General features: G+C 47.6%; 6 protein-coding genes across 6 annotated transcripts; 2 read left to right on the top strand and 4 right to left on the bottom strand.

The window, feature by feature from the left end:
* Positions 1-1,080: 1,080 nt before the first annotated feature.
* F5Y00DRAFT_170083 (amino acid transporter) lies at positions 1,081-3,123 on the top strand. Its single transcript, XM_048004847.1, has 3 exons — positions 1,081-1,092; positions 1,162-2,018; positions 2,142-3,123. The coding sequence occupies exons 2-3, from the start codon at positions 1,343-1,345 to the stop codon at positions 2,945-2,947; spliced, it is 1,482 nt and encodes a 493-aa protein (XP_047861300.1). The 5' UTR covers positions 1,081-1,092; positions 1,162-1,342; the 3' UTR covers positions 2,948-3,123.
* Positions 3,124-4,132, bottom strand: F5Y00DRAFT_170072 (uncharacterized protein). The gene has a single exon (XM_048004845.1). The coding sequence runs from the start codon at positions 3,960-3,962 to the stop codon at positions 3,300-3,302; it is 663 nt and encodes a 220-aa protein (XP_047861301.1). The 5' UTR covers positions 3,963-4,132; the 3' UTR covers positions 3,124-3,299.
* A 500-nt stretch (positions 4,133-4,632) lies between these two features.
* Positions 4,633-6,087, bottom strand: F5Y00DRAFT_170074 (uncharacterized protein). The gene has a single exon (XM_048004846.1). The coding sequence runs from the start codon at positions 5,998-6,000 to the stop codon at positions 4,753-4,755; it is 1,248 nt and encodes a 415-aa protein (XP_047861302.1). The 5' UTR covers positions 6,001-6,087; the 3' UTR covers positions 4,633-4,752.
* A 119-nt stretch (positions 6,088-6,206) lies between these two features.
* Positions 6,207-7,771, bottom strand: F5Y00DRAFT_246432 (thymidylate synthase). The gene is made up of 2 exons (XM_048009145.1): positions 7,499-7,771; positions 6,207-7,399 (listed from the first exon to the last, which is right to left on the bottom strand). Exons 1-2 carry the CDS (start codon positions 7,582-7,584, stop codon positions 6,541-6,543), a joined length of 945 nt encoding a protein of 314 aa, XP_047861303.1. The 5' UTR covers positions 7,585-7,771; the 3' UTR covers positions 6,207-6,540.
* Positions 7,772-7,901: 130 nt separating this feature from the next.
* Positions 7,902-11,265, bottom strand: F5Y00DRAFT_170111 (DNA repair helicase). Its single transcript, XM_048004848.1, has 4 exons — positions 10,665-11,265; positions 10,156-10,617; positions 9,399-10,106; positions 7,902-9,326 (listed from the first exon to the last, which is right to left on the bottom strand). The coding sequence occupies exons 1-4, from the start codon at positions 10,812-10,814 to the stop codon at positions 8,022-8,024; spliced, it is 2,625 nt and encodes an 874-aa protein (XP_047861304.1). The 5' UTR covers positions 10,815-11,265; the 3' UTR covers positions 7,902-8,021.
* A 194-nt stretch (positions 11,266-11,459) lies between these two features.
* F5Y00DRAFT_246435 (ribosomal protein L18e/L15P) lies at positions 11,460-13,105 on the top strand. The gene is made up of 3 exons (XM_048009146.1): positions 11,460-11,594; positions 11,899-12,097; positions 12,241-13,105. Exons 1-3 carry the CDS (start codon positions 11,563-11,565, stop codon positions 12,457-12,459), a joined length of 450 nt encoding a protein of 149 aa, XP_047861305.1. The 5' UTR covers positions 11,460-11,562; the 3' UTR covers positions 12,460-13,105.
* Positions 13,106-13,792: the final 687 nt, after the last annotated feature.

The following is a 13,792-nucleotide window of genomic DNA, read 5'->3' on the forward strand; positions in this document are numbered from 1 at the left end:
CGTACGCGATGCCCCATCAAGCTTAGTGGGCGGGTAATTAAATATTCAGCTCTGGGGAATACTGCTGATAAGTCTACCTAAGCTAGGATGGTCGAGTTGCCGTATCCTTGTATTTAATATGTAAAAAGGATCCAGTTCAAAAGATAAGAACTTGATGTTATCAGCATCTCGACAGGGGGCCTCGTACAGTACACTAAGATGTTCAATGTTATTTAGTGGGTCTCAGGCATTAAGGCATCAACATTTCTTGATATGGCTAGTATGTAACCTCTCATATAAATTACTACTGTAAAATATATAACTTAAAAATAGCCTTATATTTGATATAATCTAATTTTTTAATTGTTTCCCCCCAGAGTTACGGCATTTGAAAGCCCTATTATATATTAAAGTCTTTAGGAACAGCCTCCAAAACAGCCTTAATAGCCTGTTTTAATTCCCGTAACGTTAACGACTATAAATCGTAATTACTATCTAACCAATCTTTCACCTAAGCCCACACGTTTTCAATTAGGGCTGTCCGGGGGCCATTCAATCGTCAAGGCATTCCAAGGTTCCTTTAGCTGTGTGGGAGAAGGCGTTATCGTGTTGAAATACCGTACGTACGGGGAGGCTATTCAAGAATCGCTTAACGAGAGGTAATATATTGAAAAAAGGGCTTTCGGCAGAGTCGTTGTTTTTATACCTCCTCATAGTAATTTATATGTGGGAATACATACTAGCCGTATTCAAAAGATGTTGATGCCTGGCGGCTTGGCGCCCCACTAATAACATTGAACATCCTAGTGGGTTGTATGTATATACTACATAGTACGGAATATGTACTAGGTAACAAACTCACAAGCTCATCTACCATTATCATTCTTATTCCTACCATCATCATCATTGTTTATGCCTTATTATTCATGTTTTGTCATTTATAAATAACGACATTATCGACGATGGGGAGGCAATCCGTCACCAGCGCGGGTCCGCGTAGGTCCGTCGAGGTGACAGCAGCAGCAGACGACGCACTCGCCAAGATGGGATACAAGGCCGAGTTGCCTCGAAGTCTGAGTATGCTTTCGGTGCTTGGCTTATCCTTTGCTATTGGTATGAAAACAAGACAATAACAAATAACCTCATTCTAGTATAGTTATATGAATACTAATTAGTCGATAGTATGTAACTAGTATTATAAGTATTTATTTCCAACAGAACTCTGTCTATAACAGCATCCTATTCCGATGACATCTCGTGACTCATATATATATCAATAGTCATTATATATAACTACCTACCTTACCTACCTAGACAGCTTCTAGATAGCTTCACGCAACGTTACTAACGCATAACACAACAGATGGCCGTCCCATACGGCCTCAGTACTACATTCTACATATCGCTAGCAAACGGACAATCAGTCACCGTCATCTGGGGCTGGGTCCTGCTCTCTCTCCTTTCGACCGCCATCGCCGCTTCGCTCGCCGAGATCTGTTCCGTGTATCCCACCGCGGGCGGCGTTTACTACTGGGCCGCGCTGCTATCGACGCCGCGCTGGGCCCCGATCTCCAGCTGGATCACCGGCTGGCTGACGCTGGTGGGCAACTGGACCGTGACCCTGTCCATCAACTTCGGCGGCGCGCAGTTGATTCTCAGCGCCGTCTCGCTGTGGGACGAGGACTTCGTCGCCAACGAGTGGCAGACCATCCTTATGTTCTGGGCCGTCATGCTCGCGTGTTACTTGATTAACGTCTTCGGCTCCAAGTATCTGGATCTTATCAACACCCTCTGTATATACTGGACCGCCGCCTCCATCGTTATTATACTCGTCGTTCTCCTGGCTATGTCCCCGAGCAAGAGGAGCGGCGAGTTCGTGTTTGCGCACTATGATGCCTCGGCCTCGGGCTGGCCGGCCGGCTGGTCGTTCTTCGTCGGTCTGTTGCAGCCCGCGTACGTGCTGACGGGCTACGGCATGGTCGCAGCTATGTGCGAGGAAGTACAGGCGCCCGAGCGCGAGGTTCCCAAGGCTATCGTCTGTGAGTCATCTATAATTTTATAGACGCTTTCCTTTGCCGTGTGGGACACTCCCTTTATGAGCGAATATACATCCTTATAACTAACCCTCTTTGAATTATAATGACTAACTCGGAATACTATAGTATCAGTCGTGGCGGCCGGTATTACAGGTCTTATCTATCTAATTCCGGTCCTTTTCGTGCTACCGGAAGTCCAAACGCTCCTTGACGTGGCGAACGGTCAGCCAGTTGGTCTCATATTCAAGACGGCGACGGGAAGTGCCGGGGGTGGCTTCGGATTGCTATTCCTTATCCTGGGTATTTGGTTATTCGCCGGTGTCGGTGCGCTGACGGCTTCGAGTCGCTGTACTTACGCTTTTGCACGCGACGGTGCCATCCCCGGCTCTGGCCTCTGGAGTAAAGTCGATAAGCGGTTCGATATCCCGCTGTGGGCTCTCACTCTATCGGCAATTGTAGATTGCTTATTGGGCCTCATTTACTTCGGTTCGTCGGCAGCATTCAGCAGCTTCACGGGAGTCGCTACGATATGTCTCTCGACGTCGTACGGGCTGCCAATTTTAGTCTCCGTTATGCGCGGTCGTAAGCAGCTAGAACATGCTTCATTCTCACTTGGTCGTTTTGGGTTTGTTATCAATGTGACGACGCTGTTATGGATTATCCTTGCCATCTTCTTGTTCTGCATGCCGACTAATCTCACCGGGCTGGACGCTTCCACCATGAATTATGCCAGTGTGGTATTTGCGGGTTTCGCTGCCATCAGCATCATCTGGTATTTTGCATGGGGCCGCAAACATTTCTCTGGGCCCCCGATCTTGAAGTCTGAAATGGTTGATCATGGTGTAGGGGTTGTTAGGGGACAATCTCTAGACGAGGAGGTGGGGGCGAAGGAAGTAAGCGCGAAAGAAGAGTCTGATTCGAAGGTTGTATGATATTTGATAGGCCTCGCTTAGCTACCTAAAGTTGATGAATCAAAATGTACACAGTGTTACTGTTTCTGTGCCAATGGTCTAGATATTTAGGGGTTGGCGTGAATAACCCCTTTTTGCTATAGAGCCAAGCCTACCTATACCTAAATAAAATCACATCGACGCAGAACGGTACAAGATAGACGATGCAGTAACTCAAGCAAATGTCGCCTCTCTTCGTAAATCGTTAATCTACGTACCAAGTCCCTTTATAGCCCGCAATCTTGAAATTTGACGTATATCAACATCCCACCGCATCAACACGAGGGACCCTGAGCTAGCTAGGTATTGACCTAACCTTAGGTAGTTATCTGTCCTATAAAGCTCTGGTACTAACGTGGGTGACTTCGAAGCCCTTCAGGCCCTCCGCGGCGCCCTGGAACTCGCCAATTATGCTCTTCCAAGCACCTGTCTCGCGCGCCTCCGAATGGGCTTGGACGCTCTCCCAGCCCAGGATGATAACGAGCACGCGGGTCTTCTCGCCCTTGAAGTCGACGTCCTTCTCGACCGTCCAGCCGAGAGAGGACTCGCCCGTCAAGCCCGCGAAGCTTGCGCCAGCTAGCTTGGAGACGAACCTTTGCGCCTCGGTAAGCGTCTTGGCCGCGTCGGTGTCGGGCGCGAAGTAGGCGAATATGAGCTGGGCGGCGGGAGATTTGCCCTTGCCCTCGGCGTTGTCCAGCACGGTGGGCGGGAACGGAGTCAGCTCTGCGTGGACTACGGTAGCGAGTTTGGTGACGTGTGGCTTGACCTGGTCGATGAAGGCGCTGTAAGCTTCCGTTTGGGCCTGGAGGGCTTGGTGCGACTCGATGCTGTCCCAGTCGATAAAAAGGTCGACCTGCTCGGGGTTCTCGTGCACGGTGGAAACACGCACGGCTTGGGCGCCCGGTTGCCCCTTGATAACCGCGAAGAGGTTGTAGAAAGTGTCCACGTCCGTACCTGGCTTGAGGCTGTGGATGACGATTTCGGTGACGGGAGCCATGGTTTACGGATTCTAGTCTGTTGGTGTTGGCCGGTTACTGGTATGGGTGGCTAAGTACCTATGATATAGCATTTGGCGGGGAAATAATGAGGATATTTATACAGCTGCTTTCTTGGCTCCTGTAGGCATAACGACGCTAGCCTTTATGTCTATGTCTATCCTATGTGGATCGTCGACATGCTAGTGGCTCTTCGACGGGGTATCGAAGGGCCACGATTGAACGCACATTACGCCTTGCAGCTGTATTAGGTAGGTGATTTGGTTGATGGATTCGATGATGATTATGTCAGAGAAGTTGTGTAGCATTAGGAATTTTTCCTGTAGCTAGGCATCTTACCATCACTTCCAGGAAGAATCCAATGTATTATTCTTTATCCCGAGTCTCTTGGTGATGATTCGGTGCGGGATACGAGGTTCACCCGCTGTATAGTATTTAGCTCTGAAGAAGGGATTCTGATAGGTCGGGCCGGAACCAGCAACAGTAAGACCAGGGATCATGTTCCTTCGAAAAGGGGGATAGGATGGCGGAATCAATGCGTAAATTGACATCTTTAACAACCTTTGAATATAGGACAACCGATATTCCTCGGCGTCCTCAAGTCTCTAGACTAGGCGCTAGGTGGGAAAAGGCGGTCAACCTGCTTGAACTTGGATAACTGCTTTTATAGCGTGGTATTTCGTGAGCTAAAGAGAGGAATCCGTATAAGCGACTAGGAATGAAATACCTCGCGTACGAGCAGAGGCATATCCTCCCAAGTATAACTACCTAGGTAGGTAGGTAGTAGTTCAATTATATTTCATCCAGCTCATACGATACCATATCACTAACAGTATTCCCAGACATCACGTCGAAATATTGCAATCTAGGCGCAATCTTCTTTAGAAGTCGAGCAATGTTAGCTGCCTCTCTGGCTATCGCATCGTCCGTGAGAGGTAGCGGCGCTAGCTGCCCGAGCTCGAGCGATAATAACTGGGGAAACAAGACATCACTAGATACTAGGTTTAGAAGACTGTAGGTCCCGTTGAGCTCGAGCTCCTCTAGCCTCGTCCCGCCGTACTTGGCAGCCTCTGCCAATGAAGATTCCGTGAGGTAGCATGTGAATCTCAGATGCAGGACCTTGAGGCGCGGCTGGGCTTGTATTATACTGGCAAATTGAGGATCCCCGAATTCTGGAGCTTCGACTCCATTGCCAGAAATGCTGAGCTCCTCTAACTTGCTAAGCCTCTGCGCTAGCTTGGCAAGACCATCTGAGGGGATATGAATATGCTGACCTTCTATAGCTCTGTATTCCAACTTTAAAGTATGTAGATGAATACATTGCGAGGCGATGTTGTGGATTACGCGGTCCTGTATCGTGGCCAAAGGAAAACCTTCATATACAATATTCGCTTCTAGGCGAGTAAGCTTGGATAGATACGGCAGTATGCTCGTGAGTCCGCCAGGCTCCGCAACGCAGATGAATTCACGAAATTCTGGAAGCAGCTTCTCCTCAGCATCGTTCCGGGATCGTTCCGCGACAATTCTTAAGGCGAGTTCTGTAGTGATGAGCTCCTGGAACTCTAAAATTTCAAGGCCGGGCTTCGTAGCGAGAGCAATAATGACCGAGTCATTTATGGCTCGGCTCATCCCGTACATAACTGATATTCGCTTCAGAGCTTTGGCGCCATCGAGGAATCGGAGGAAACCCTCAGGGGAAATGAGGTCCCGCGGGTTGTCGATGAGTAGTTCTTCTAAGAGCGGACAAGAAGCCTGTAGCTTGTCCAGGAAGGAATCCGAGATAGGCCCCCCGTAGAAAATAAAGCGCTTTAGCTTAGGTTGAAGATACTGTTCTAGATGTGCGCCTTCATTGTAATCCGAGGCATCTAGCCAGAGATTTTCGAGGTTGGGGAATTTTAAGTCCTTGAATAATTTATGATGAGAGGCATCATCAGCGAAAAACTCCAGAGATACAATTTTGTTGGCATGAGCTTGTAAGTTCTGGGGCTCGCTTTGTGCGATTTCTGCCAGGGCGGAGATGGAAGGGTTTTCGTCTGACATTATGATAAGAAGCTGGTATGGTATAGAAATAAAAATAAAAATTGTGTAATTGTGTAATTGGTATCGTGGGTGATTGATTAATTCAACCTTAGGGACGATAGACTTTGAAAAAAGTGGATATACTGTAATCTTGTGATTCCCTAGATTAGTGATGACATCGTTGTTGTATTAGTTATTTAGGTTTTAGTAGGATCTAGCTATGTATTGTTCATATATGCGTAGATGTAGGTAGTGAATGTAGGCAGTGACTGCCTCATTGTAATGAGTGCCTGAGTCACTGTTGCTAGAATCCACAATCCGTACTCAGGGGGTTTGATCATACATACTGTCTACCAGTCTACCTAGTGGATTGTACCTTGGCTATGCCTCTAACGAAAACTCAACCCCCCCTATACTTATCATTCCTACGTAATACATTCATCATTGTACCATATCTTGATTCGAACTACATATGTACCCGTCCTCTGTAAATCTAATATGTAGTCAGGCTATTTCTAGCATCTAAATAATTCTATGTCTTAAGCTAGGTTAGGTATGTAGTTAAACGGACATCTTCATCGGGATAGTCTTGTGAGGCTCGTAATTTAGAACCGAGATATCCTCCACTTTCCACCCATCGATCGAGCCACCACCGTCGCGTTTGATCTGTAGCTCTGGGAACGGCCGTGGCTCGCGCTCTAGCTGCACTTTCAACGCGTCGACGTGGTCGATGTACACGTGTGCGTCGCCCATAACGTGTGTTAGACTACCGGGGACTAGATCGCAGACATGTGCCAGCATATGCGTCAGCAGCGCGTAGCTCGCAATGTTGAAAGGGACACCGAGTCCCATGTCGCAGGACCGCTGGTACAATTGGCAGTGAAGATGACCTTTCGGCTTCTCTTCTCCGTTGCTCTCCTCGTCCCTATTCTGTCTCGGAAACGAAACGTAGAACTGCGCGAACATGTGACACGGAGGCAACACCATTTTCTTTAGATCGGCCGGGTTCCAGGCGGAGAGAATCATGCGGCGGTCGTAGGGATTATTGCGCAATTTATGGATGACGTCGGCTAGTTGGTCGACGCCCTGGCCGGTGTAGTCTGTGCGCGCATCGACGTACTCAGCGCCGAAATGGCGCCATTGGAAACCGTAGACGGGGCCGAGATCACCAACTTCACGATCCTTAAGTCCCAGGTTGTCGAGGAATTCGCGTGACCCGTTGCCATCCCATATCTTGACGTCTTGCGCGCTGAGAGATGTCGACGATGTATTTCCCTCGATAAACCATAGAAGTTCGGCGATTACAGCACGCAGGAACACGCGCTTCGTCGTTAATAGCGGTAGAATCGGCTTGCCGTTATCGTTGAGGCTGAACTTGAGCGGTTGGGGGGCGAAGATGGAGTATGTCCCGGTACCGGTTCTACAAGGAGAGTTGAGTTTTAGAAACTTGCTTCTAGATTGGGAGCCCTTTTGCTATACTGAGCAGGCAGTAAATAAGGGGGATAAAACTGTAGCTTACCGATCTGGTCGACGCTCTCCGTGATCTAAGATGTCCTGAACGAGATCGAGGTATTGGTACTCCTCGTGCCGTGGTGAGGATGTCATCGTGTGGAATAATATAGAATATTACGTTTGTAGCCTCTCTAAGATCGGATTAGACCAATTGGCAAGTGGATCGCCCGAAGGGGGAGTTTAAGGATTCGTGACAGACAACGTAAAAATGAAGAGAATATTTAGTAGTGACGCGACGGGGAACGCGTCTTGTTTAATAGGGTACTTAACACTCGATGGGGCACTTAGAGGCTACATATGTACCTATCTATCGATAAGCATCTCCTAGCGCGGGGTCATAGTGGGATGTTCTAGAGGTACATATTGTATTGTACAAGGTACATAGGTACCTATTTAGGGGCTATTAAGGGGTTGTACGAAATACACATACTGTTATATACATCTTAACCACCATCCGAACTCTACATTTCTGCTATAACTAGGTATGATTATGATTATGAATATCTTCCATTCTCCTATTATAGCGTATCTTAAGCGTCCGCCAACGTTTTCTTACCCCTGAAGAAACTGCTAAGCTTTCCCATCATCTGTCCCAATCCCCCGTTTTCGCTCCCCTCGACCAAGCCACCGCGGATCCATCCAGGTAACTTAGTCTTAATACGGTCGGCTGCAAACCGCCGGTCGACTAGCACAATGGCAGCGTAGTCGTTTCGGTGACGAATAGCGCGTCCGATGCTCTGATTCACGGCGCGCATACATGCGTTCTCGTAGAAATCGCGAGCCGCCTGCTTTGCTGCCGCAAGAGCCTCGCCTTTGGGCATGGATGGACTAGTGGCCTTTATGCGCTCCAATGTGGTCGACTCGATATACTCGATTCGGGCTTTCCAGTCCGGCGAATGGATATTCGGATATGGCAACCCGACCACCACCACGCAACGACCTAGTCGGTCAGAAAAGTTGATACCTTCACTCATCTTTCCGCCAACCACACTTAACAGTAAGGCTCCATTTCTATTAAGTGGAGGGCCGGATTTGCTCTCGCCCAGGATCGCCTCGCTATACTGTGCTAGCACCTCGTCGCTTGATCCTCCCTTGGTCTCGCGGAACACGGCTTTCTTGGCTTGCAGTTTCTCCCATAGCGGTTTAGGCTGGCCAGTACTGGCTTCGCTCCATACAGATACCACTTCGTCAAGATATCCGTAGCTAGGGAAAAAAATAACAACACCATCCGGAACAGCCGTACAGATGTTGAGGATCGCAATTCCTAGCTCGTAGATCATCGACTTGTCACTACGCTTCTGAAAACTGAACTCGAACTCCACGCTCCTAGGATCGGTCTTTGGTCTCGGAGATGACAATGTCCAAACGCAAAGATTTGATGGTGGAATCACGTGGCCGCAGCTGAGAGTCGTGATTTTATTTTGTGCCAAGTCCGGGAAAAGATGTGCCGTGTAATCCTCGAATGGTGACATGGTGCCGCCGGCGAGAATGACTGCTCGTGCACTTGATGCTATGGAAGAGAATGCGTGTGTGGGTGAAAGAAGGAGGTAAGAGAGCTTGATATCGTCTTGGGAAACTCTGTGGTAGAAAATACGACCTTCGGAGCTCAAGTTGTTCAAAGAGACAAGAAATGAGAGGAGAGCATGAAGAACAGGCGTTGATCGTATTGCGGATGGAACATCTCCTGCATCCTGAGACTCGGCTTGCGCAACATATCCTTCGATTTTATATGCGAGTTTTGAGTCTTGTATGTATTGAATGAGTTTATACATATTAATCTGATCGATGCCCTTGGACCTCAAAAGGGCGTTAGGGTCGACTATTCCTTGGTCGCTCTAGGATTATACATGTTAGTACTACTTTAACTAATTGAAGAACTTATAAATAATGAGAAGTTCGTGCCTTACCTTCAGTTCCGATGCGCTTTCTAGCCATGTCTTTAGACCATCCACAACCTTGGCGACTTGCGCAACCATGACTCGGTTTTCACCCTTAAGCTTCTTTCCAAATTTCTTAACATATACCCCAAGCATTTGCCTGGCTCGCTTTAGTTCGTTCAGGCTAATCTCGGAGGCGTACACGTTAGCTACCGCATCCATGATGTTATGAGCTTCGTCGACGATGACCACGTTGCCCTCCAGTTTGATACCAAGGGCATCCCTAGCGGTCTTTTGCAAAAGTAAAGGGTAGGGTAGAGTAATGATCTCTGCACTAGGCACTGCTGTTCTTGAGGCGTAGTACGGACACACGTGTAACTTCTTTCCGAGCTCGAAGAGATCCTCAATATCCGGGAGAGTAGCAAGGGCGCTGTCTCGAAACTGATGTGTTAAACTTAGGTTATCCGCATTCGGTACGAATTGGCACCTGTCCTTTGACTTCGGCTGCTGAAGCTCGGTGCAGCGATCGTTGATCGCTGGGAGGGAGCCGAGGCGAGAGACCGACGGATTGATGCAGAGTCGTTGGCGGGAAGATAGCGGGAGGTGTTTGATGCCCTCTGATTCGATGCTTGAGTTATCACCAAGAAGAGAATCTGGTAATGACGCTGGAAATTTTGGTCGGCGTAGTTCCGAAATGAATTGTGTCAACTGCGAATGCGTTCTCGACGTATAATAGATCTACGATGAATTAGCTTAAGCCGTCAGAAGTACCCATGAGCTGACGCACCTTAATCTCGTTTTCACTTATCTCTTCGCCCTCTTCTTTGGTTTGAAGGCTTCCTAGGCCTAGCTTGCTCATGAGGTTCCGCGTCTCCTTGCTGAATCCTGACGGGTTATCGCTGTCCTGGGATGTATCTTCGTCGTGGCCTTCATCTAACAGCCACTCATCGTCCTCATCGTCGTCGCCAGTTTTCTTACTCTTTCTAGCGCTACCATCTTCCAGTCTCCTTCGCTTAGATCCTCTCTCTTCTGTCACTTTTTCCTTGGCTCGTATTTTCCTCAACCGTGCTTCTCTTTCTTCCCATTGCTTAAGTATCTCTTCTCTCTTCCGTTTTAGCATTTGGTCGACAATCCAATCCGGCTCATCCTTAAACTCCTGGGCAGCCTCAGTAACTGATGTCTCAAACTTCGATCTCTTGTGGTTTCGTAACCAAGTGAGAGCAGCGCATATGAGCGAGAGAGATTTTCCCTGAAGATGTTAGCGCGGAGAAGCCTCGAATCTAAGCATCAACGTACGGTGCCAGTTGGGCTCTCAAGAATACCAATTTGCCCTTCTCCTTTCTGTAAGACCTCATATGCAGTGTTCATGAATTGCTCTTGTACGTCATATGGAGTGTATGGGTGATGGAAGTCGATTCCCTCGACTCCTCCTATTATCTCTTCCATATTGGAGGTTGACTGGGCGACTAGCTGACCCCGAATAGCACGAATCACTTCGTGCAACTCTTCTGGCTAGGGCGAGTTCTCAACACGTAGTGTTTAATTATTTAAGTGTAGTGGAGTTTAGGCTTATGGTGGTTTAAGAACGTCAATTACGTCTTCGATAGCAAACCCTGCGAGAGCGTACTCATACGCCCCTGGCACAAAAGCTACACCTGCTTCGAGCCTCGAACACTCCGGGTACATCTATGCTAAAAGCCATCTACGAGTTCATCAAGGTTTATGTGCTCTTCAGGATAGTCCCTGGATATAATATGAGATTGCATACCCCAAGTAGGTATCCTAGGTATCCTAGGTATCCTCATACACAATCCCAATGGAAATGAATAAGGGGTATGTGCTGTCTTTGGTAGCTTAGGAGTTATCCGGTGAGTTGTAATTGTGAATTGTAATTGGCTCGAGACGAAATAAGTGCATGTGCTGGGTTTTGGGGTACATGAGCATTTAGTACCTATTTTTTATGTGTGGCTTGTGGTGGTAAGTAGTGGCTAGTGAGAAGTCTTAGGTCAGCACCTAGCCCTGGGCCCGGTATTCTTATGTGGCTTGGACTCCACAGCGCCAAACCCTACCCAAAAAATTAAACGAAAAGAATTTCACAAACTCAATACAACATTCAAAACCCGCCCTAATCTTCGCAACCCACCCTCGAGTAGGCAATTTCAACACATCACAACCAAGCCACTCATCCGACAAAATGCCTACCAGATTTTCGAGAACCAGGAAGCAGTACGTTATTACCGAATCCAATTCCTTATTCGTTGCTGCAATTATCGTCGCGCCGGTTCGCCTTTACCATGCCATGATTTTATGAATTTTGGATATTTCGATCGAGTAGTAGCGAAGAGGAGGAACAATAGGAAAACATAACCAAAAGCAATGCGAAGATGGAATGTAAGAAGATTGCACGAATACTACTGCGATAAATCCGTCATATCGATAATTAAGGGCATATTCTATGGCATCCGGCGCGACGAATTCAGCAGCAATTGAGTTTTATTTTTATTTTATTATTGTGCTAACTATTTGATAGCCGTGGCCACGTCTCGGCCGGTCACGGTCGTGTTGGTAAGCACCGCAAGCATCCCGGTGGTCGTGGTATGGCCGGTGGTCAGCACCACCACCGAACGAACCTCGACAGATACCATCCTGGTTACTTCGGTAAGGTTGGTATGCGATACTTCCACAAGCTCAAGAACCACTTCTGGAAGCCTATCATCAACCTCGACAAGGTACGTTGATTCAATATACATGTTGCCCTGTACAGATACAGTAAAATACCGAATACTGCAGGATATCACCTTCTGTCCGAGACAAGGATTTAAAGCTGTTATAATTCGTATTTTGATATATTTACTAACGTGGTGTTTTGTAGCTGTGGTCGCTCGTCCCTGCTGAGACCCGCGACGCTTACATCTCCGGTGAGAAGAAGGACACCGCTCCCGTTATCGACCTCCTTCCCCTAGGCTACTCCAAGGTCCTCGGCAAGGGCCGAATTCCCGAGATCCCTCTACTTGTCCGAGCAAGATGGGTTAGCAAGTTGGCGGAGAAGAAGATCACGGATGCTGGTGGTGTTGTTGAGCTGGTCGCGTAAGAATGCGCAGGCGGGATGGTTTCTATTTGCGGAACAAGGGAACGGATACCTGACGTTTGGGACGGTTGTAACTCATGGACCTGCACATATAGCGGGTAGTCTTCGGCTTTCTCGAGCATCGCATGGCATGATCGGATTCTACGAAAGGGAGTTCAGCTGAATACAAAAAATGCATTTTACCCAACTCTAAAGGCGACCTGGCGCCCGATTGCGATTTTCAGGAGCTAGACGGAGAGGCTTGCCGAGGATGCCTCGGTCCTGTAGAGTACTAGGCTAGGTATCTAAAGCCGTACTCTTCTCTTTAGTGGATAATTGCTGCGGATGGCAGTTTTGACCGTAGTGAACAAGTACCTAATGGACTACCTCTGATACCTGGTGTCCCAAATGTGAGATGACTTGAACAACTTGAACAACTTGAACACCGTCTAAATGCTTGGAGATCGTAATCTAACAATGAATTTCACTATTCGCCGCTCCTGTGCTGAGCTAGTAAGACCTGCTAGGTTATTTTCTTGTGGATACCCTGAGTTCCCGAATTGAGCGGCTGAGTCATGTAAAGGGTTAGCTGGAGAGGATTGTGGATAGGTATCTGGAACAGATGCATATTGAAGGATACAAGAAGACTAATCTGGCTTAGTATGTAACAACTACAGTTTAATATAACGTTGGACTTGAATCTACATTTTCGAGTTAAATAACTCTACTTTCGTCATTTTTTAGATCTGGCATGTGATTAGGTACATATGGTCTTGTGTGCCTTATATTACCTATTTATGTTTGGATCAAGTGACTTTGATACGACCGGAAAAGCCGTACGAATAGATATGACACTGGCAGGTCCGTGTTTCCCTCTTTGATTGTTATTATAATTGGGTAAGGACCAGTTGAGTTCTCCCGTGCATGTGCTGATAATTCGGTACAAAGGTACGTTACCTAGGTATGTACCTACATGTATCCATATATAGGCGGTTCAACACGTCATTTCGGCGCTAAAGCTATCGATAACAGACCTTAACTAGCCTATCGCTATTAATACAGGCACAATACAGAAGTACGCTACAGTGTACCTACATACATTGCTGACATGCTGCAACTTGCTTCCTGCAATGTGATCCTACTGTGTGTATGTGCGGTCTTATCCTAGGCTATTCCTATTCCCTATTCCAGGCTACACTCATATTCAAAAAAGATCCATCCACATGCAACACGCTCTCAACATAGTCACCTACTCATCCAATCAACTGATCCCCTCCCGATCCCAATCTAGTCATCCGTCCCCCCGGCCTGAGCAGTCGTTTCTGACTATTATGGTCTAGTACCTAGCTAATAATAC

Source organism: Daldinia vernicosa, assembly GCF_022497035.1.
Source record: "Daldinia vernicosa strain CBS 139.73 unplaced genomic scaffold F5Y00scaffold_57, whole genome shotgun sequence".
NCBI classification, from domain to species: Eukaryota; Fungi; Ascomycota; class Sordariomycetes; order Xylariales; family Hypoxylaceae; genus Daldinia; species Daldinia vernicosa.